The sequence below is a fragment of the Apis cerana genome, linkage group LG3 (genome assembly GCF_029169275.1).
Source record: "Apis cerana isolate GH-2021 linkage group LG3, AcerK_1.0, whole genome shotgun sequence".
Classification (NCBI taxonomy): domain Eukaryota; kingdom Metazoa; phylum Arthropoda; class Insecta; order Hymenoptera; family Apidae; genus Apis; species Apis cerana.
In genome coordinates, this window is record NC_083854.1 from 8,329,858 (window position 1) to 8,353,762 (window position 23,905).

The following is a 23,905-nucleotide window of genomic DNA, read 5'->3' on the forward strand; positions in this document are numbered from 1 at the left end:
GGGCAGTGTCCGTGAATTGAGTATAGCAGAGGCGTCAAAATGATAGGAGAGGGCATGGAGATTGGATCGTGAGCTACGCAGGAGATGTCGACAAGATGACAGCAGTTGTATGACGCTTCCTAATTCTTGGATACAGGCTCAACATATATCAATAATAGGAGGAAAATCGTTCGCGAACGAAACGAACGATTTATGCCTCGTTACGGTGATACATTGATCTCAATAGATTCTTTGCGTCGAAAAGAAATTATAATCAGACAAATTCGGGTAAGAGCTGTGATCGCCGCGCCCGTGCAATGTACACAGCGGCCTGAATTGTATTCAAGATCATTATCGTCCCCGAGGAGTACTCTCTTTAAACAATCTGGAGTGGAGTAATGAGTGTTTTTGGAGATTTTCAGCGTGTCTGGGTACAAAGATTCCCGGACAGCGCCTTGCCGGCGGCCTGGGAAGAGGATGTCAGGGCCAATCTAGTCAAGCATAAACAGAAGGTAAAACCTTTAATAAAAAACATATTTATATTTGTTATATAAAAAAATGAATTTGTTTAAATAAAGTTTTTTAGAATTTATGTTATTGAAAAAAAATCTATAAATAAAAAAATATCTATTTAGACAGAAAAATATTAAATACATATATGACAATAATGACATATACTTTCCTATATGTTTTGATTTAAATAATTTTTTATAGGAAATTTTATTTTATAAATTATAATTTATAATTAATATATGATTTTAATTCTATAATAATAATAAATATATATTGATAAAAGAATATTGTATGTTGAAAATTTTTATTTTAATATTTGCTTTTTTTATAATTAAATTATGTTAAAAACTAAAAACTTAATTGAAAATTCTTTTTCTAAGAAGTTTGTTAAATAAATTTTTATTACATAAACCTTCTTCATTGTTGAAGCATTGAGAACTTCATTCCATGAGTCATCATATTAATTTCTTACTTAACTGGGAAATTAACTTATATTTAATTATAATTATATCTAATATATTATTTGTGTTTGTTACATGAATTTTAAATTGATTTAAAATTTGTTTATTTTGTGATATTAAATAATTTTTGTATATTTCTATAAAGAAAATTGATTTACAACCAATAAATATTGAAAAATATAAACTTAATTATTATATTAAGAATATCAATTCTTGTTATTAAACTTCCTTATTTGGTATATTGTTATTGATTCATCATTTGCTGTTTATCTTAATTTTGTTATCATTTTAAAAAAATCAATTTATATTATTTATTAAGGTAACTATATAAAAAATAAATAAAAAGAATTATTATTCCTTTCAGGTAACTGCTTTGAGAGAAGAACTTGAAAAAGAAGAATTTTATGTAGAATATTTAGAAAGATTATTGGCAGATGTTGAACGTCATAAGCAATTGGCAAATAGCAATATTATAACATCTCCTGATAAACAGCAGCCTATAGAATCTCAAAATCAGCATAGTTGTCAAGCAGCAGAGAATAATTTAACTAATTCTACAAGCACATCTCATATTCAACATGTGGAATCATCAATTTCTTCCCTTCCTGCATCTGAAGATATAAGTAAATTTCAGGACAAATGTGTAACTGAGTTAAGTTCTACTCTTAATACATGCAAAAGACCCAAAAGTGAAATACCTAGGTGTCCTGATAAAGTGCCTGAACTTAGAAGAAACAGTGACCCAGATGTGCCAAGTAATTATGTCACTGTAATTGAAGTGACAGGAAGTTCAAAAAAAGATAAAAATGAAGAATCTCTCAAAGAGGAAGATGAAAAAGGTGATATATTATATTTATATAGTATTATATAATTTAATTGTTTTAATTATATAAATTATTTGTTTAATAAATAGATTTAGAAAATGCAATTAATGAAGATGGAGAGGATGGTGATGCAGAAGTATCAGAGGAAGAACCTTATTATGATTCTGTAGCTTTAGATCAAACAGGAGAATATGTATATATTGATGCACGTGTTCCACCTGTTGGAAATAATAATGGCAGTAGAGCACCACCAAGGAGACCACCCTCTTTGCCAGATTCACCAGGAAATCAAAGCAATTATGTCAACATTGATTATTTTATACAGTAAATTATTTGTATTTAAATATTATTGGTTTTAAAATTATTTTATAAAAATTTCATTTTATTGGTTAATTAATATTGATTAATATTTTTTATTTGTAGACACAGAGTTGCAGATAGTGAAGATGAAGAAGGTGCAAGTCCTGCACCAATTTTATTACGTGCTCTTAGCACTGATAATGAAACTGGTAGTAGTGATGCAGAACCTTTAAGTTTAAGTGAGGGTAGTTTAGAATCACCAACGCCAACTACACCTCGCCGACAGGAGAAAAGTAAAGAGCGTGAAGATGATAGAACATCTATGATTAAATGTATTATAAACTCAGTAGTGGAGAGTGAAACTATTTATGTTGAATGTTTAAACGTTATGTTACAAGTACATAATCTATTTATTATTTTTAATAATATATATAGATAATATTAAATTGATTAAAAAGATATAATATTTTCTTTTAGTATATGAAAGCTATCAGAGCGACATTAACAACATCTCAACCTGTTATATCTGAAGATGAATTTGGTACAATGTTTTACAAAATTCCTGAATTACATGCATTGCATCAAACATTTTTGGATGGTCTTAGAAAAAAATTAGAAAAATGGGATATTAAAACTACTATAGGTGAACAATTTAAAGTAAGAACTAAATATATTGATATATTGATATATCAATTTATTCTGTTCTTTTATTAATGTTATAATTTTATAATTATAAATTAAGGTAATGGCTAGCAATATAGGATTATATGGAGCTTTTTTACATAATTATGCTCGTGCTACTGATACTGTACGAAGATGTTCTGCACATTCCACTCAATTTGGTGAAATTACAAGAGATATAAGACTCAGAGGATTTCCGAAAGGACCAGGTTTATCTCTTGAAGATCTCTTGCATAAACCAGTAGCTCGTGTACAAAAAAATGCATTAGTATTGCATGTAAGCATTGTATTATTTATGATTTTATTATATATATCTAAATCTATATAGATATAAACATGTATCGTTGATAAAACATTGATAAAATGATGGAAATATACTTTGTAAATTTTATCTTATCATAGTTTATATTGATAATTTTATCTCAATTGATTGTAGGATCTTCTTAAGCACACACCAGTGAATCATGCAGATCATGCACCACTTTCAGAAGCTCTTGCTATGACTAGAAATTTTCTAGACGAATTTAATATAATTCAAACAAAATCAATGTTTCCGGTAAATAAATTATAATGATAGTTAAGATTATTATCAATTTAATTACATAATTTTTATAAATATATTACTTTTAGAGTCATGATAGAGCACAAAGAAGATTGGTAAAAAATTCGTTTGTGGTAGAACTTTCTGATGGTCATAGAAAATTGAGACATCTTTTCCTTTTCAATGATGTAATTGCATGTGCAAAATATAAAGCTTCTGGTAGAGATAAATTTACATTTGAATTGAAATGGTATGTACCAGTGGCAGAAGCGGCAGTGACAGAAGATGGTGTAGAACCACGTGAAACTAGTCCAGCTAATGTTGTAGCTTTGAGGTATATATAAATCTATTTTCATGAATAATAACTTATATAAAACTTAATATAAAAATTATATTTTTATTTTTAATATTTATATGTATAGATCACAAGCATGTACAGTACGTGATCAGATTCTATGGGAAGAACGAAATGATGAGAAACGAATTAGACTTGGTGGTAGAGGTTCAGAAAAAAATAGAAAGAAACTTGCTGAGCTTGAGGCTCAATTAGTATTAGCATCTCCAAATTTAGTATTACGCGTTGCACATAAAAGTCAGCATCGAGTACAAAATTCGTATACATTCTTTCTATCCAGTGAATTTGAACGTTCTCAGTGGGTTGAAGCAGTGGAGGCATTGCAACAGGTAATGCGTTCCCATATGTACCTAGATAAGTCAAAGGTGCGTAATTTACAGATTTCAAGTAAATAAATAATATAAAAATAATTAATTTGCATTTTATATAAATCCAAAACGAGGATGCAAGTAACAATATCTTAGTAAAACATTAAAAAATTTAATGAAAAAAAAATAAATATTAAACAATAATTTTTCAGGGTGGACAACCACCAGGGCCACTTCCTTTATCAATGTATGAATTGCAAGCATGGGTTACAGCCTGTCGTACTTATCTTCAAACAGATATGGGAAGTTATTTATTAAGATCAGGACGTGATGAAAGTTTATTACTAGGCGATCTTCATTTAACTTTACTTGGCTTGACACCACCAGGTTTAGATAGAGTTGGAGATCTTTATATCATTGTTGAAGTTGATAGTTATGGACACTATTTTAAACGAGCAAGAAGTCGAGTTGCGAGAGGTCAAGCTCCAACGTGGGGTAAAATGTTATTTTAATGAGAAATAATCGAAATCAAACTAATTTCTTTCAATTAATTATTTTTAATTTTAATTAAAGGTGAAACATTCGTTGTGGAATTGGAAGGAAGTCAAAATGTTAGAATTCTCTTATATGAAGAATGTGGAACACGTTCTGTATTACGAGGCAAATGTATACAAAGATTGAGTAGATCTTGGCTTCAATCAGATCAAATAGAAAGATCATTAAATTTAGGTCCAGCTACATTAGATGTGGCTCTTCGTTTTGTTCCAAGTGAAGTGACATTAAGACGTGTACCATCGGCTAAACCTCAAGGTCTATTTGGAGCTAAAATTCAACAAGTGTGCAAGTATGTTTCATGATTTTTATAAAATTTTTTATTGAAAATTTTTCTTAAGTATTAATCCTATAATAATTATATAATAATTATTTTTTTTATAGACGTGAAAAACGTGACGTTCCTTTTATTATAACAGCATGCGTTAGAGAAGTGGAAAGGAGAGGAGTTGGTGAAGTTGGATTATATCGTGTTTCTGGTTCAGCTTCAGATTTAACAAAATTGCGTAAATCTTTTGAAAGCAATTCATATGAAGCAGAACAATTACTTAAAGAGGTATTTATGTTACGAAAATCTTTTTGTAATGCAATATAAAATTTTTTTTAAAATAATTAATAATATTGTATAGAACATATAGCATTAATTTTATATTAATAGATTTATTATCTTTATAAGGTTGACGTTCATTCTGTAACGGGTGTATTGAAATTATATCTTCGTGAAATGCCAGAAGCTCTCTTCACAGATGCTCTTTACCCAGCATTCTTAGAAGCATTTCAAACTGGCGAATTATCAAAAGGTGCTGCTCTTAGAAGAGTATACGAAAGTCTACCAGCCGTGAATAAGGCAGTCATTGACTTTCTACTTGCTCATTTGATACGAGTTAATAAACACGAGGCTCAAAATAAAATGTCCTTGCACAACTTAGCGACGGTGTTCGGGCCGACGCTTCTACGTCCTGGTACGAATTCGCGATCTGACGTAAAAAGTCGGGATCCTTTAGCTGCAGGGACCGTAGATGTAATGGCACAGGCCGGTATACTTTATTGTTTTTTGCAGATGCATATGCAACAGAACAATCAGTCACTCTAGTCGAGAGGTTCTTGTTGATACATCGTAGCGTCAGCTGCTTTTTGCGAGTCTCATTGGAAATTGAACTCGCAGCAACTTACGCTGTAATGTAAAATGAACGATTTTTTATAATATATATTTTATTAGTTTTGTGATGTATCATTCATACATGCTGAATTAGATGTATAAGTAGACACACTTTGACAAAATTTTGATTGAAATTTCTTTTATATTGGTAAACAATGTAGCAAAATGATCTTACAGAACATGTACTTTAAACTCCTCAATATATATTTTATACTTATATACTCGTGGAGTCCTAGTTACGATTTTATTACGTGATGATTACACGTAAAACATTTCTAAAAAAAAATTTGTGTAAGGAAAAATTTTTTCCCATAAAAACAATATCAAAAAAGAGCGAAATGAAATATGGAAATCCGATTATTAATGCATCCCCGTTTTAGAAAATAAGTACTTTTTCCAATGGAGCGTGTTCCTAGCAGAGAATCTAAATTTTTTTACGTATATGTCCACAAAAATTTTCACGTATTCACGAAAATAATCACGTTCCTAAATATTTCAGGAAGCACGTTTTTTGAGATGTGCAAAATAAAGCTTTTAATAGTATATGTAAAATATACTAACTATATTTTGTTTTGATTTGATATTTATGTTTTCCAAGAAAACTATGTTTTTTCATTAATACTATTTCTTATTAAAAATATTTTGGAAAACATCAATGTTCTTAAATAGGGAATGCTGTGAAATAATCTTAAATCAAGTTTCTAATGTTTAAGCTGTAATTAGATTCGAATTTATTTTTTATTAATTGCTTAATTGATTTTTGATGATAAGTTTAATATTTTTGATACTTTAGAAATTCATATACTTTGAAATATTTAAAATTTAAAAAATATTTAAAAAGAAGTGCTTTTTAAAATTTTCAAATTTTTGATAAATTAAATATAAATATTTTATATATAAAATTTTAAAAAATAATTTAAAAAACATTTTATTATTATATCTGTATATTAATCTGCTGCATTGATTGTTAAATGCAAAGATTATTTCAATCTTTTTCAATTACTTTTTCAAGTTTTTTTTTTTTTAGATTAATATTTTAGAAGTCTAAGTGCAGCTTAATTTAGCACCAAAGAGAAAGATTCTCTCTTATATCTTCAATAAAAACTCTGAATCTTTGAAGTATTAAAATCATTTTGGAATTTCTATATCATTAATAGTACTCTTAACGATATTTTTTTATCATTATATATAATTAATAACTAATATATTAACTCTCCATTATCATCAGATTTTTAGAAGAACTGCTTTTTAATTAAAAAAGAATTTTTTAATTGATATCTTTTATTCCAAAAATATACTTCAAAGAGTTAATAATAATAAAAAAAATACATTTGGCAGTACAAATTTAATACTCGCTAAAATTTTGTATTGTGCGCTAGAATATTTTGATTTTAATTGATAAGATCAAAAAATATATTTAATGAGTACTCGATAAAAAATATAACATTGTATACATAAATTAAATGAAACAATAATAAATTACAAAAAAAAAGAAAACAAAACAAAATCAAATTACCAGAGAAGAGGAAAAGATCGCGTTATATTAATTTCCGAAAGATATTTTTGAGCTTGATAAACAAACAAGGCAACTATCGTGTGCGTGATTTTAGCGTATGCGTGTATGTATGCATGTATATTATGTATGTATGTATGTATGTATGTATGTATGTATGTATGTATAACGCGCTCATGTGTATTATATCGTAAATAATTCGATATTTTTAATTTTTATATCATATTTAACATTAAGACGCGGTCCTCTTTTGTACATTCATAAAATTTGTAAAGACAAAGTTTCAGTTATTATTATTATTATTATTATTATTATTATTATTATGCTTATTATTATTATTATTATTATTATTATTATTATTATTATGTTTATTTTTATTATTTCATATTTTACAATTATCAATTTTTTATAAAACAAATATTTGTTAATGAACATTCAATTAAGCTAGCTTATTCGCAGCAAGATAATGTACTGCCAAAAAGAACCCTTAAAATGCATAAATATATTGGAGATTTATAAACTTTTAATTGATAATATTTATCGTTATCCCAAGATACGCTTTTCAATAGTCTTTCAATTTTTTTTTCATTTATTCCTTATATGAAATAGTTTAAATACAATAGTATTATATTGTAACTTGAATTGTTATTTTATTTTGTAGAATTGTATTTTTTAAGATCATGAAATTATCTTAAAAGAATTAATTAAAATGATCTTAAAAGAATATAATACAGATAAATCGGAAAATATATTACATATTGTATGACGGAATATTTTATTTATAAGTATAATAATTTTATATATTCATGGAAATCACTGTAAATCTACGTATATGTACGTATATGAATTATTTTAGTATGCTTTGTTTATTTTTTTAATCTTTATGTATAATCCGTGAACATGAATTTTAATTTTATTTTCAGAAATAGATAACATTATATAATGTTTGTTGTAATGTAGATAACATTATATGATGTTGAAAAAAAATTTATATAGAATTTATTATCTTATTTTATTTTATCTTATTTTAATGATAAATCTCTGGACAATTTCGAGTTGGCGGAGGTAAGGGTAGTTTAACTGGTGAAGCAGCTATGTTATCCCATAGTCCAGGAAGTCGAGATCCATCGGATCCATTGCATTGCATTCCTAATTAAAAGTAGTTTAAAATCATTAATTAAAATATTAAAATCAAAACTTAAAATTTTTAATATAAATATATATCACAAATAATGAAAAACCTAAAGGTGCAGCTTCATATAAATCATGTAAAGCTTGTACGCGAACTTTAGTCCACTCGATGCTTTTATAATTTGAAGAGATACCATTATCGATGCTAATTGGTTGATTTTCCCATTCTTTCATGTATCGAAAATAAGTTCTTAGAACATCATTGCTAATAGCACTTTTACAAACCTAAAAAATATTAATTTTTTTTATTAGTTTTTTCATTATAATATTCAGTAAAAAATATAATTACCTCTAATCGAGTATTAGGATAATAGTGAATATAATTCACACACATTTCATCGGAAATGGCAAATCCACCAAGAGTAATATTTTTTCTATCCATTGTATTGTACGTACAAGTTGTTATTAACGAATCTCCCTGAAATAAATTTTTATAAATTTATATAAATTTGCTAGATGTATATAAAGATATTCATATGTTTAATATGAAATATGTATTAGATTTTAATTCTTACTGGTAAGATGATAACAGGTTTCGGTAAGAGTCGAATTTCTTGAAAATGAGTAGAATAATGATTATCATAATTTAATAAAGGTAATTCTTCTCCATCTCTAATATGACGAGTAATAACTTTTATGCCTGTTAAATGTGTATGAAGTTGCGATGCAAAAATATGAATACCATGTTGTGGAAGACCAATGCCTGTACATTCTTGTATGCAATGTCCAGATAAAGTAAAAGCTTCCTATAATAATTTTATTAATTTTGATTTTTCATTATAGTAATATATATATCTTTTCTTTAATTTGCATTAATTTGTTACTTGTTGTGGAGGAATAGCCATTTTATCAGTATATTCTAAGCCTAATTCAATTACACCAGCATCGTATTTCCGAAGACTTTTAGTAAGAATGAAACGAATTCCTGAAGAATCGATGTTCCCATTTTGAAATTCAGGATTATTGTAGTGAATCTCCAGCATGATGTAAGGATTAAAATCTTGGCCACCAATTGAAAGACCAGCTTCTTCTGGATAGATAAAAGCATCTGCTCCCATGGCCCATGCTGCTAGAACTTTCTTACATATCTTAAAAAGATAGGGAAAAAAATGATTTTAAAATTGAAATTGAAAAATTTAAAATTGAAAAATAATTTATTATAATAAAAAAATTATAATATAGTTAAAATAATAATATTTAATATAAATAATAAATAAATTAATTCATTGATAAATAAAAAATAACAAAAAAATTAACGCACTTGAGTTTTCTCTGGTCTATCAGTTCCATCACAAGGACCATCATACATAGGAATTTCAAAATTTATTGGTCCAGCACAATGGAAAATTTCCATATGATGAACTAAATGTTCGTTACCTGTTTGTATGACTGGACCAAACTGTAGGATATGATGTCTAAAAACAATAACTTCGTAAAGTTATTAATTCCAAAAAATCTTATTGAAACTCACTTTTGAGACAAAATAGGAGGTAATTTTTGCACACGGCACCAATAAGTTGTTTCTTTGTTCGGTACTTTCACACGATCTGTTAATATTTCTAACTGCCAAGCATTTGAAGGAAATATTGGCTTCTTATGAAGCGTCCTGATTAATTCTGTTCTAGACATACCAGAAGTTTCTGCATCGGATACTTGCAAACCAGTCAAAGATGATAGTGGTCCTAAACCTTTTAACCATACTAAATGTGTAGTACCTCTCTACAAATTTTTAAATATTTCTCTTTTGTACTATAAAATAATAATTAAATGATTAATTAAAAGATTGAAATATAGACCTCCATAATATAATCATTTTCATCGCAAGTATCAAATTTCCTTGAAAAAGTGAATTTTGTTATATTTCCTCTTCTTCTCCATGCAAAATTCTCACAATCCTGTTGCAAATCTAAATTTAATTTTCCTTCTTCATCTGCCCAAGCATCCTGAAATTTTAATGTAATATAATAAAAATTTTGTTATATTACAAACTGTATATTAAAAATAAGTATTATAAATACTTGTAATTGAATTTGACGATGCCAATCAATCCATAAAACGCAATAATCGGCAGGTTTCAGTTTACCGTAATCTGAAAAACCTATAGCGAACCAAGAATTGTCAATACTTGTATAATGAACTTCTGCGATTATGATTTCACTCATAAAATCAACCCTAGAAATTATTTTTGCATGTATTTATTTTTTTATGTATCATTTTACTATGTTAAATAAATACCTCCAATAGAAAGTGATATCTGAACTAAGCGGAATTGTATGAACATTTTTTCTTTCTGAATTATCTTCTCTATTTTGATGATGATTATGCCAAAATAAACATAATCCATCTTTTAAAACTACAAATAAAAGTAGCAAATAAATTTTTGAAAACATTTTAAGTTTTTTCAATTAATTTATGTTTTTTTATGAAATATTATTATAAATATTAAATATTAAGTAGTAATATTAAATAATATTAAATATTAATATATATATTATAGAACTGTTTATTCACACATAATTTAAAAATTTAATTTCACAGATACGTTCATGATCCTTCGCCTTCTTACCACCAATTTCTACTAACGCTTTAAATCCGAAAGGACGAAGACTTCATATAATACTGCTTTGCCGCCGATTTTCTGCGGCGGTCATGCGCAGAAATATCACAATAAAATTATTTAAAAAAAACAAATAAAAAATATAATTTTTTTAAGTAGTGAGAATTATAAAAAAATAAAAAATGAATATATAAAAAATTTGTTAAATGTTTCAATAAAAATTATATTTGCACACTGCAATATTAGCGCATGTGCAGAATATTAGTTCGAAATATTGTTCGATTGTTATTAGAATTGACAAAAATATAAATTATATTTAGTTAATAAGATTACAAAGAAATATAAATTTTTTAATATTTTAATGTTTTATATTTATATGTTTAACATCAAGCATTTTTTATATCAAGTTTAAACTATGTTTTATATCAAATGTAAACTAAAGCATAAATTTAATAAATATAAAAAATGTATCAGTTTCTATATTAAATAGATATTTAAATATTATTTAGTTTTAAAACAATTTTTAAATGATAATATAACATTATTCTTTTAAATCTTTTATTAATCTTTTATTAAACTTTAATATTAAATTTTAATACCTATTCTAATTAATTATCTATTATTTTAGTTATATTAATTATATATTTTTATTTAAATATTAGAAGTTTGATATTCTTATTAATATTAATCTTCTTCTAATTAATTGCTCGAAAGTAACTAACTTAGGTTATCATTTTCTAATAAATGGAAAATTATACCGATTGGGGTCATAAAATCAAATTTAAGTAATCGAATCTTTTATATAATATTTCATTTTAAATTGATATGAAATTTATTTACAACAACAATATTTGACCTACATTTAATCATATATTTTTTTGTTCAATTTTTTAATTATTTAACAATATTCCTTGTTAAATAAGAAAATTTAAATCTGAATTAAAATGTTTGTAATTGTAAATAAAAATATTAAGTGAATTTCGTAAAGAAAAAAAAATATTGGAATGTCAAGAAAATATCTTAATAATCAAATGCCAGAGAACGCATATTGCATTCCAGTCGCAGTGCGTGCTTCTCCTTCTGATCGTAATCAAGAAATTCCACAATTCTTATTGAGAGAACAATTCTCATGAAAACCATTATTCGAGCAATAAAAGCAATAAAAAATAGTATAAATAGCATCAATATCGAAATTAATTTTTTAATGATTTGTTTCTTAAAAACATTATTATATTTTATCTTTTGTTTTTGATATTGAATTATTATAAAATTGATCAATTAAATATAATTAAGTAATTATAATTAAGTAGATTATAATTAAATGCATAGTTTACGAATTGTTATAAAAATAGAAAAAATAGGATTCATTCTCATAAAATATCTTTTTCAATTATAAAATATATATGAAGTATACAAAATTAATAAATTGAATCTTTATGAATCTTTATTATATCTATCTAATCTGTTATATCATGTTAAAATATTTAAAGTACTTAGAATTTATTTTAAAATGTTGCTTTTAAATAATTGAAATTTTACAAATTTGATTGAATATAGAAAGTAATAGAAAAAAGTATATTTTATTGAATATATTTATTTAAAATTAAAATATGATTTTTATTCAGAGAATATATTATTTGTAAAAATAATTTTCTATTTTCAGAAATATAATATTCAAGATTGTCTTAGTTGGCAAAATATTGATTGTATAATATTGTGAAAGAATAATAATTGTGAAATATCATTTCAAATATCATAGATAATTTATGCTATTGCTAAATATTGCTATTAAGATTCGTGAAATGATATATTTGATAAAATTTGTCATATAATATTTAGATTTATCTTTTAATATTTAATAATCTTTTATTATAAATATCTTTTATTATTAAATTTTAGGAAAGAGCAATTACGATCAAAAAAATATTAGCAATTTTTAAAAACTGATAAGTTTCGATTAAATATAATCGGACATTTTAATCATTTCAGATAATTAAAAGAATCTATAATCTTATATTATGTAATTGCTTTATTAAATTAATAATAATAATTTTCACAAGTGTTATAAATTAGTAAAATTTTTGACTCATTGAAAATCAAATGTTTTATTTTATTATGAAATAATATTTTATAAAATAGTATATTTTTTTTAAAAATTAACAATTAATTGTCTAAGTGTGAAATTTTAATCAAAACAATTTTTATTAATTTTGATAAAAATGTAACAAATTGCTTAAATAGATATAAAAAAAAATTCTGCAGCAAAAATAATTTGACAACTACAAATAAAATATTAATTATAAATAAAGTAATAGAATAAAAGTTCAAGTATGGAAATATACATTTGCGAATATTTTTTTTTAAATCGAAGATTAAATGATGATTGATAATTCAGGATGTATATAGTATTGGATAGATTAAACATAGGGTAAGTACATACGTATTTTGAATATTTAAATGTATATGAAATTTCTAATATATAAAATCTTTACACAAATAAATAATTTTATCAACATAGTTTATTAAATTCCTTACAAAAAGACTTATAAGACTTATAAGCTGACTCAAATTAAAAGAAAAAAGAATAGAATTAAAAGAGAAAAGAAAAAACTATATCTTAAAAATAATAACTGCATTTATATATTTGTAATACTTTGAATCTTATTTCATTGGAAAAACTTGGTCTTGTCATAGAATTTATGTGAATATTTGTTATTTGCAAATATTTTGATATTATATATATGATTATTAATATTTTTTATTCAACAAAAAATTACAACTGTTAACTTAAATAACAATGTTGGAATATTATATTCTGGAGTTTACATACGACAGCAAATAAATTCTACTGGATTAGCATCATTCCTTGCGTAATCTGATTAAATAGTATAGTCTTTATTCGGTCATTCACAGTTGCTGAGCGATTAAAATTTTCAATTATATTCAATTAAAGCTCATTAAGTTTTAACAGCAATAATTGTTTTGCTAAACAATTGTACATTAGTTAAGTTATGATAAAGTAAAAAATTGTTATAATAAAATAAAAAATAAAAAATAAAATAAAAAAAAATTATTCTATATTTAATTATAATTACTTATTTTTAAATATCTTATTTAAAATAATCTTTTTATGAAATTATTAGATATATATTATCGATGACAAAGATAAAGTATGTATCATAATTATAAGATGTTTAGCAACTATAATAAAAAAGTGATCAGATAAATTAAAAATCTTATTAAATCTTATTAAAAAAGAATTATTTATAAATATATATATAATTAAAAAAGAATTATTTATAAATATATATATAATTAAAAAAAAATTATTTATAAATATATATATAATTAAAAAGAATTATTTATATAAATTACTTTTGCTAAAATAAAAAACAAAGTAAAAATTGCTATATAAATTAAACAGTTTTTAAAATTTTGTTTTATTATATAGACAATTCATTTTAATACATTCGTTAATACATTTTCAAAATTTTTACAATTTTATTTAATGTTAATTGTATTACTATGTTAATATTATTACATATTATTTCTACATCTTCTAAATAAAAAATTAACTAATTAAGTTAATAATTTTATAATGATAATTTTATAATATATATAAATAATTTTATAATAATTGTAATACGTTAATAATTTTATAAAGTTAAAACATTCATGTATAATTTATTTTAAATTCATATTTTACTTTATTTTTTCTCTTTACTTTACTCTATTAATTAATCAATTATTAAAGTAGAATAATTAATTATTTTATTTTAAATTTATACATTTATATTAAATTAAATTAATTAAATATAAAAGAAGTTTTATTAAAATAAGGCAATTTTTTTTAAAGTATCTAAAATTAAGAAATATAATTTTATACTTTTAAATAATAACATTAATATAACTATTCAATACATTATTTTTGCATTCTATTTTGTACATAAAAAAAAGAAAAAAAAAAGAAATTGATAAGAACATATTAATATGGGTGCAGGGTACCATGATATTATGATCCAGCAGTGGCAACGGCATAACAAAGACAACGCCGGTTGGCTTATGCAGGGTAGAAAGGGAACATACAACTCGAAATTCTAGTCGACGGGTTACTGCGACAGTCGAGAAGCAGCGAGTGCTCGCGTTTGGACTTCAGTGTCGGAGCAACTGGTCCACGTCGTAAAGTCGCGACAAAAAAAGTATATCAAAGGAATGTAATCTCCGTACGAATGATTGATTTTTTATCCGTGTTCAACGCGCTTGAATATAAATTCTCTTGCATTACCCACGGTAAGTGATCAAATGTAGAATTACACAAGAAAAAAAAGAATGTATGACTCAGACGCGCACATTGCATCAAATAGAAATATGTGCTCCTTTCGAGACGACTGATCGATAAATCGTCCACGATTTATAAAAATTCGTAATTTCAACTTAATTTTTTTACGTAGAATTTTTGTATAAAGAGTTTTAGTTGCTATTCTTCTTTCTGTTTATTTTGTTTAATTTTATTTTTTTTTAAGCGAAGTAAATAATACTATAAGTCTATTCACGTGCTCATAATTTGCTTGCCGCGCTCTTGTATCATGTGAAGTTGGTTATTAGTTTTCTAAATAGCAAATTCTTCGGAGTAAAGATTATAATTTTTTTCTAATTTAATATGAAAATATGTGCATTATTTATTTCATGTATTTGGAGATTTTATTTAATGAAAATATATGTGATATAGATAAAAATTGAATAGAAATAATTAAAATAATAAAATCTAAAATATTTTTTTAAAAAATGATTATGCAGCATTTTCAACATAAAAATTCATTCAATAAATATTTATTTATAAATTGTTAAATTTATTTAATATATCAATATTTCATCAAAAATAATTAAATTTTCTCTCAGATTTTATTTTAAAATTTTTTTTACATTATTTGCTTCTTGTTTGAAATTTTAAAATAAATTTAAAATTTATGTTATTTTTATACATATATGTGATTTATTATATTGCAGAAAGCAGAAAATAATTTATGTTCCTCTATTATTGAAATGCATTTGATTTATACTTTGTTTATATTGACTGTAAACAAAATTTAAAAAGATTTAAAAAGATTAAAAAATATCTAATATAACATTGTAATATATGCTTATTCAGACAATTCAATAATAATTGAAAATTAATATTTCGCATTAAAATGTACTACTACAATGACTCACATCAGATTGATAATTGGCGAATGATAAGGAGATTGGAGAAATCATGACTCTATGAATTGATTTGATTCATATGAATTGCATCCATATAATATTTTTTGTCTAATATTATATAAAAATATTATTCCGTATATTTAAAATAATATTCTACTATTTTATATTTTTTATAGCAATTAATTATTTTTCTTTATATTTTATTTTCTTGTATATAGTTTTACAAAAATACTAATTTTTTATTTTTATTGTATTATAATTTTATTTTTATTATAATTATCTTATTATAATAATAAAATTATTATTATTATAATATTATATTATTATAATATTATAAAATTATTATAATATAATAATTAATATAATAAAATTTAAATATTCTTTTTTAATTTTTGCAATAATTATTTCCAATTCTTATTTAATAATTTATAATTTATTTTGTATAATTATAAAAAGTGTATTTCACGTGTTCTTATATATTAATTATCAATGTATTGAGTATTTAAACAATATAAATAAAATGATTAAATTTAAATATAAATATAGAAACAGTATTTGTTTTTGTTTGATTGATAAAAATCGCTTGATGTTTTATACATATTAAAATATATATAATTTTCAATAAACGGAGGAAATTATATAAATATAGATTATTATAAATTATATATTTATTTGAAATATATTGAATTGAATTTATCTATATATATAACGTATACATAATATATAAAGGAGATAAATTTTTCCGATTGACACACCCATTTTTATAGATCTACTCGATTCCAATCTCATTATCTGCTATTTGATTACGACATAATACTTAATTGATATGATTCATACAATTTATTACTAAATAAATCTATCTATGTAGAAAATCTGAAGAAAAGAAGATTATTATCATTTATATAATATTATTGTTAATAATATCATTTATATATATATATATATAATGATTATACTGATATATTTATATTACATTTAAAACATATTTATAACATACTTATATTATATTAAAGATTTTATCATTTTTTTAAAATGTACAAATATATTTTGTATATTCATATTAAAATATATTTTAATTATAAAAACTATCATATGAATTGTTACTGCCAAATATTATATTCAATTTATTATAATATCTTTGTTATTAAAAAAATTAATGTTGTAATGAATATTTTATTTAATTTTTTTATAATTCCAAATAAGAAATTTTGAAATATAGAGAAATATATAGTCAAATTTATTTTTGAAATATTTTAAATATATAGAATTTAATTTTTGCTTAACTCGCATTATTCGTCAATAATAAATATAATTTACTATAGGAAAAAATAAAAATATTTTTAACATATATATAATTGATATAGATAGTATGTCGAATATAAACGAATTTTGGCGGTAATGAGAAAGTTGGCTCAGTTCTTACAATTCGTTTTTAAACGGTGAAATCATCGTTAATAAGAGAAATCAATAATCTAAACTAAAAAAAAAACTAAAAAAAAAATAGTATATAAATATATAATAAAATATAAAATAAATTGAATGATAGAAACTGATAGAATATTTATTGCAAAATCAATTTTTTTACAAAATATGAATATTTTTACTAAATATGTATATATAATATATATAAATATGTAATATATATATGTATATATTATAAATTTAAAGATTTTAAAATTAATACATATAATATCATAATACATATAATTTTTGAAATATACAAAATTTAAATTTCTTATTAAAATTTATTTGTTTATTCATAATCACATTTTATTCGAACCATTTAATTTTCTTTAAAATTAGATAACACTTTTATACACGTATAATTTAATGTATATCATATATAAAATATTTATTAATGCAATATTTAAAAAATATTTAATGCCACACATATAATTTAATGCCACAGTTAGTGATAAGTTTGTTTATTAATATTTAAAAATAAATAGTATTTTACAATTGCGCAATTTGATATTAATACTTCGTCAAGTGATAATTAGAGAACTAAATGCATCTAATTGTAAATATCAACCTAAATGTCGTAAAACTCAAGCCTTAACCTTCATCTACAATCTCTAAGATTATGTATCTTGAATCTATAATTTCCTTTTTTTTAGAAAGGTATTTTTATAAAAACTAATAATGATTATAATACAAAATTATAATATAGTTTTATCATAATAATATTAGAACATTTCAATTAATAATTAAATATATATTTTTTTACTAAAAATTTTATTATTCTTCAGAAAAGTATAAATTTATAAAGCTTGATATTAACAATAAAATTATATTTATTTTATATTTGTTTTATATGTGTACGTTTATTATCACAAATGTGAAAAAGAATTCAACCTTAACTTTGTTTCTGTTTCATGTAAGTATAAAATCGATTAAAATCAAATAAAGAAGCAAATAAATGATGGAATATGAGACAATTCATAGAAAACAAACATTATTTGGTTCTTATGTGATCAAAGTCGATTTTTCATTGAAGCACATATAATTAATTTTATCTTTGATTTCTTTAAAATTATAACATTATATTATAATTATAACAATTTTATAACATTAATATAATAATTTTGGTTTTAATATAATTTTAATATAATTATTATATTATATTATATATATATCGTGTATATATCGTATATTATTATATTATATATCGTGATATATGTATACAAAATGTTAATATATTCATGAAATATCTTTAGAAAGTTGATTCTAGATATCAAAATAAATAAAAGTTATAAAAAGATTTATTGAAGTTATGTGAAGTTAATGAAGTCAATAAAGTTATAATGTTCAGTTTCAGTTTTTATGTAAAACTTTATTTTGTTTAGAGTATATTGAGTTGAAAACTAAGCGCAGCTTCGAAATGAAAGCTTCGATATATTCTTACATAAAATTCGAAAGCGATTGATTGTTGTTTTTCGCGTCTAGGATTGGTAAGATAACGAAATTTCCTTTGGATTTGGCCGATCAGGATTGCCAAATATTAAGAATTAAGGAGAAAAGAAAAACCTGAATTTATGATAGCAATTCGCTTTCGAGATAAAAAATTCTAACGAAGTATGCGATCTGTATATTGCAATTAACAGTTTTGTTAAAAATAGCTTTACTATTTTCCTGTCGTAAATCTTGTGTTTGCATGATGATAAATGCTTCTTTTATTTCGAAGCTAGTTATTACAGTTGATATACAAAAGCCGATTGAAGCTTATTTATGAAGTTATAAGCAATTAAAGTTCCCATTAAATGAAGCAAGATACAAATAGAATAAGATCGCTCTTTTTCTGTTATATCGTCATTGCATTTTCCCATCTTGTTTCATCTTATAAGTTAATAAATAAGCTTCAATTAATAACTTTTTTTTTATTTTTGCCTCCAAAATCAAATGGTGTCACGCAAATATATTATAATAATTATATATTTAAGTTATTATATAAAAACTAAATCAATTAATGATTATTCTAATTGAATTGAAAACTCTTTGTTTCTAGTGATCACGGAACAAGCGCATATCGGCAGCTATTGAAACGCCTGAGGAAGTCGAAGATCAAACTTCTGTAATCGATGGGTTGAGAACGCGAAATTCGTGCTTTTCAGCTTTTTCTTTTTTTAACCAAGGTGTATAACTTATCAATGAGCCATGCTGAAGGTAGTAGGAGCTTCCTGGCTGCAGACACGCATCTCTACTTACATTCTCGTCGCCGTAGCTTTGCTAGGAATTGGAGCCATAATTCTTGGTGAATTTGGACAGTAAGTTTATTAATTCATTATAAATAATATTATTAATTTTATATATTAATATATTTATAAATTTAATATAAATTATTTTATAAAATGAAAAATATAAATACAATACAAAAAAATTATTGTATATACAAATAAAAAATAAGAATATGTAATATTAGTATTAAAAGTAATAATAAAAAAATAAAAATAATTACAAAAAATGAAATAAATATGAAAATTTATAAAATATAAATATAAAAAGAAGAAAAATATTTTTAATAAAATTAACTTTAATTGTAAAAAATTCTCCTTATAAAAAAAAGATTCTATGATATATAGATAATTCTATGTTTATATTTCTAATGCAATTTCGATATGGAACACATAAAATTAAAATTCTTTCAAAAAACAAATATTCTTTCTCGCAAGATTAATAATATTAAAATTAATATACCATAATTTTAATCTCTTTGTACTTGTAAAACTAAACATATAACATAAAACATAAAACGCATGCAACAAGTTGCAACGTTCAAAAACATCAATTTTTCGGCAGTAATTAATTATGGGCAAAATTTAATAGTTGAAATTATGAATAAAGTTATTTCGATGAATTACTTTAGTAATTTATTATTTAAAAGATAATAATACTCGCAAATAATTATAATTCTAAATGGTCAAGATGTATAAAAAGATCAATAATAATAGCTAAACAAATAAATAATATTCAAGCATTTATAAGTAACTACTTAACTTTATTCGAAAATTTTAACTAATTATTTTTTCAACTCTGATAATAACGAATTGGATGAGACCGATCACGATATGGGATCGAGTGACACGACATGTGGCTTCTCGAATTCATTCTTGCTACTATCGTAGTACGACTGGTGCGTGCACATGCTCCGTTTCCGAGGTTCAAATATTTTTGCGTACTTAATATATTTGTTTATCTTGTTCGCCGCGTGCACAACAGATAATATAATTTCCTCGAACAGATAATAAAAGTTACTTTATACATATGTATATTTATATCTGTTTTGAAATGTGTTCGTCGTTGTTATTTACATCAGTTGTTATCATTGCGTGTGGTATAAATTGGCTTTGAATATAGCTTTAAATACAATTTTTTAAATATTATTTTTTATTATTTTATATTTAATTATATTTATATTTATATTACATTATTTATATTATTATATTATTTATATTTTACCTGTTATTTTTTATTTAATTAATTATTGATTTATTACTATCCTTATTCTTTATTATCACGAATGCTTATTATTTTCTTATTGATTTTTGATAATTGATTTTAATATTTTTAAAAATTAAGCTAAAAAGTAATTCATTAAATAAAAATTTATTATGAGATAAATATATATAATATATAAAAATGTAAAAAAATTAAATATTATTAATTTTTTCTTATAACATTTTGATGAATTATAAAACTATAATCTGTCTCATAATCAATACATATATAAATATAATAATATAATTATAATATGTATAATATGTATAATATAATATGTATAATATAATTACACTTTAAATTATATTTAATATTATTAATATTATAATTAAATTTTTTATAATTATATGTTTATAATTATATGTTTTTGCATATTGACAGTGTTGAACAAGATGGAATCTATTCAGCTACTGTATTATGGAACCGTAAAGGAGGATATCGTATTAACTTCTGGGGCCAAGGCAATGATCTAACTGCTGTGCCATTGCATGCAGCTCGAGCTTATTATAAAACTGGAATCTTCGAATATGGGTAGATCAATGCTATTACATCTATTCATTAGATAAGATTAATAGATCAAATATGTACATATATACTATAAATATGAAAAAGAAATTCATTAAAATTCATATAAAAATATTTTAATAAATTTTTCTTAATTTCATTATGTATGAATAATAAAATTTATAAGAGAAGGAAAGAGAGAGAGAGAGAGAGAGAGAGAATAACAATTAAAATAATTTTTTAGATGGTCCTATATCGAAATAGAAACATCGTCAAAATATCCAGACACTGTACAAGCTTATGCTGCCGGACTTTTAGAAGGTAGTCTTACTTGGCAATTGATTCATCATCATTGGTACAATACTATAAGATTAGAATGCGAAGCAAAACCTATCGAATGCCGAAAATTAATGCGATATCTTCGAGATAACACTGCCGTCAATCGTAAACGCGCTGAACTGAAGGAATCTACTGATTCTTTTTGGCATATGGTACACAACTAATCATCATTTTTTACTCAATTTTCATTATAATCAAAAAAATATTTAATATAATATAATAATAATATAATATATAATACAATTATTGCATATAATGAAATATTGAAAGTAATTAAATTAATTTTTGCTTAGGTACGATTATTTTACGCTCAATTAGATGGTTTAGAAGCTGGTTGGAAATTTGCTGTACGTCGAAGTCGTGTATCAGCCTCATTAGAATCAGAAGATTTTCTCTGGCTTGCCTTGGCTTCTGATTTATGTGGTTTCCAACAAATATTCAATATTTCTGACTCCTTAGTAAGTTCCATGATCTACTTCAAATCGCTTCCAAGAGAAAATTCAGGACCATTAATTGCAATTAGTCATCATACATCAGCATCGTAAGTGAATCATCAACTGATTATTCAATTTTTATCTAAAAATTTTAAATATAAACTGATGAGTTTTGCATTTTAAGCGACAAGGATAATTATAATAAATGTAGGTATAATTATACAAATAAATTCCATCAAATATATTCAAACAAACAATTTTTTATAATAATTAAATTAATATAAATAAATTAAAAATTTATTTTTAATTTTGTAGATATACTCAAATGTTAAGACTTTTAAAAAAATATACGTTTGGTTATCATATACTACCTGTAACAAAAACTGCTGCATTAATTCCTAGTCGATCGATTGTGATGTCATCTTATCCTGGAGCATTGTCATCTCGAGATGAATTCTATTTAATAAATGGAGAAAATCGTGAATTGGTTGTTACCGGAACATCTTTATTAGTGACAAATCGAACTGAATGGAGTTTTTTATATCCAGATGATTATGTATGAATTAATTATTATATTTATTATATGAATATTTTATATACAAAATTAATTAAATAATACTAATAATAAAAAATATAGGTAATGCTAACTGTAAGATTAATGGCAGCAAATCGATTAGCAACAAACAGTCAATCATGGTTTAATACATTGTCTTATCAAAATGACGGTGCTTCTGCATTTCAATGGATAATTTTCGAACCACGTTCCATGACATTATTATTAGTGGAACAATTACCAAGCATTACTGTTCCTATAAATTACACTGAAGAGTTCAAGAAAACCGGTTTTATATCTTATATTGGTATATCAAACTTTAAAAGTAGTAACGACATCGTACAACCTGCCAAAAAGAATTTAAATCTCTGGAAAACTCGTTTAACGCGTTTACAAAAGAACATCACTACTTTTGAGCAATTTCGAAACATGATGCGTGGATGCAGCCAGGAAGGTTGCTCTGCTGTAAACCAAAAGACAGATTTGCAGGAATTAATGTTTCGTGGAGATTTAGAGGATGTGCCTATACCATACGGTATTATAGATACAAAGATTTTAACAGTCGATATAGATGGTTTCAAAGGTTTCGAAGCTATTTCTGGACCATCACAATCTCGAACACCATTTAAATGGTCACAAAGTTTTCCTAATATTTCACATGTAGGACATCCAGATACTTTCAATTTCGAAAGTGTTACACCAAAATGGGTTTGGATTTAATTAGATTTAATTAATCACATTAAAGTTTTATTTGATTGACACTTTTTAAAGATTTTTTAAAAAAATAAAAGTTATTTTTCTTATGAATTTCTACCAAATGTATTTTTAGACAGAATTTTTTTTATTGTATTATAATATTTAAATATTTTGGCTCATATGTTAGCCACCTATGGTGAAATGTTAAAAAATGAAATAAAATAAAATAAAAATTTATTATTTTTATT

General features: G+C 23.6%; 3 protein-coding genes across 7 annotated transcripts; 2 read left to right on the forward strand and 1 right to left on the reverse strand.

Moving 5' to 3' along the window:
* Positions 1-308: 308 nt before the first annotated feature.
* LOC107998229 (active breakpoint cluster region-related protein) lies at positions 309-7,713 on the forward strand. Of its 4 annotated transcripts, none has more exons than XM_017057406.3 (14): positions 309-491; positions 1,318-1,792; positions 1,867-2,101; positions 2,201-2,474; positions 2,555-2,734; positions 2,820-3,035; positions 3,195-3,314; positions 3,389-3,633; positions 3,722-4,019; positions 4,175-4,457; positions 4,536-4,806; positions 4,899-5,070; positions 5,191-5,476; positions 5,575-7,713. In XM_017057406.3, the coding sequence occupies exons 1-14, from the start codon at positions 378-380 to the stop codon at positions 5,697-5,699; spliced, it is 3,294 nt and encodes a 1,097-aa protein (XP_016912895.2). In that variant the 5' UTR covers positions 309-377; the 3' UTR covers positions 5,700-7,713. The 4 variants fall into 4 exon arrangements, with proteins under 4 accessions (XP_016912895.2, XP_061928627.1, XP_016912894.2 ...); XM_062072643.1 differs by having other exon boundaries at positions 3,722-3,983; XM_017057405.3 differs by having other exon boundaries at positions 5,191-7,713.
* On the reverse strand, positions 6,677-10,976 carry LOC107998169 (tyramine beta-hydroxylase). The gene is made up of 10 exons (XM_017057274.3): positions 10,613-10,976; positions 10,396-10,549; positions 10,174-10,320; positions 9,849-10,096; positions 9,639-9,792; positions 9,202-9,465; positions 8,893-9,123; positions 8,667-8,795; positions 8,428-8,602; positions 6,677-8,335 (listed from the first exon to the last, which is right to left on the reverse strand). Exons 1-10 carry the CDS (start codon positions 10,765-10,767, stop codon positions 8,214-8,216), a joined length of 1,779 nt encoding a protein of 592 aa, XP_016912763.2. The 5' UTR covers positions 10,768-10,976; the 3' UTR covers positions 6,677-8,213.
* A 4,026-nt stretch (positions 10,977-15,002) lies between these two features.
* On the forward strand, positions 15,003-23,894 carry LOC107998170 (putative phospholipase B-like lamina ancestor). 2 transcript variants are annotated; one of them, XM_062072651.1, is made up of 7 exons: positions 15,003-15,224; positions 19,642-19,900; positions 21,513-21,662; positions 21,880-22,126; positions 22,268-22,515; positions 22,724-22,964; positions 23,046-23,894. In XM_062072651.1, exons 2-7 carry the CDS (start codon positions 19,791-19,793, stop codon positions 23,679-23,681), a joined length of 1,632 nt encoding a protein of 543 aa, XP_061928635.1. In that variant the 5' UTR covers positions 15,003-15,224; positions 19,642-19,790; the 3' UTR covers positions 23,682-23,894. The 2 variants fall into 2 exon arrangements, with proteins under 2 accessions (XP_061928635.1, XP_061928636.1); XM_062072652.1 differs by having other exon boundaries at positions 22,811-22,964.
* Positions 23,895-23,905: the final 11 nt, after the last annotated feature.

Coding starts and splice junctions, on each gene's coding strand:
- LOC107998229 (XM_017057405.3), top strand. CDS start 378: ATGAGTGTTTTTGGAGATTTTCAGCGTGTCTGGGTACAAAGATTCCCG. Junction 3,315..3,388: donor AAACAAAATCAATGTTTCCG/GTAAATAAATTA, acceptor TATTACTTTTAG/AGTCATGATAGAGCACAAAG. Junction 4,020..4,174: donor TGTACCTAGATAAGTCAAAG/GTGCGTAATTTA, acceptor ATAATTTTTCAG/GGTGGACAACCACCAGGGCC.
- LOC107998169 (XM_017057274.3), bottom strand. CDS start 10,767: ATGTTTTCAAAAATTTATTTGCTACTTTTATTTGTAGTTTTAAAAGAT. Junction 10,550..10,612: donor GATATCACTTTCTATTGGAG/GTATTTATTTAA, acceptor AATAATTTCTAG/GGTTGATTTTATGAGTGAAA. Junction 9,466..9,638: donor ATAGACCAGAGAAAACTCAA/GTGCGTTAATTT, acceptor TATCTTTTTAAG/ATATGTAAGAAAGTTCTAGC.
- LOC107998170 (XM_062072651.1), top strand. CDS start 19,791: ATGCTGAAGGTAGTAGGAGCTTCCTGGCTGCAGACACGCATCTCTACT. Junction 21,663..21,879: donor ACTGGAATCTTCGAATATGG/GTAGATCAATGC, acceptor ATAATTTTTTAG/ATGGTCCTATATCGAAATAG. Junction 22,516..22,723: donor AGTCATCATACATCAGCATC/GTAAGTGAATCA, acceptor TTAATTTTGTAG/ATATACTCAAATGTTAAGAC.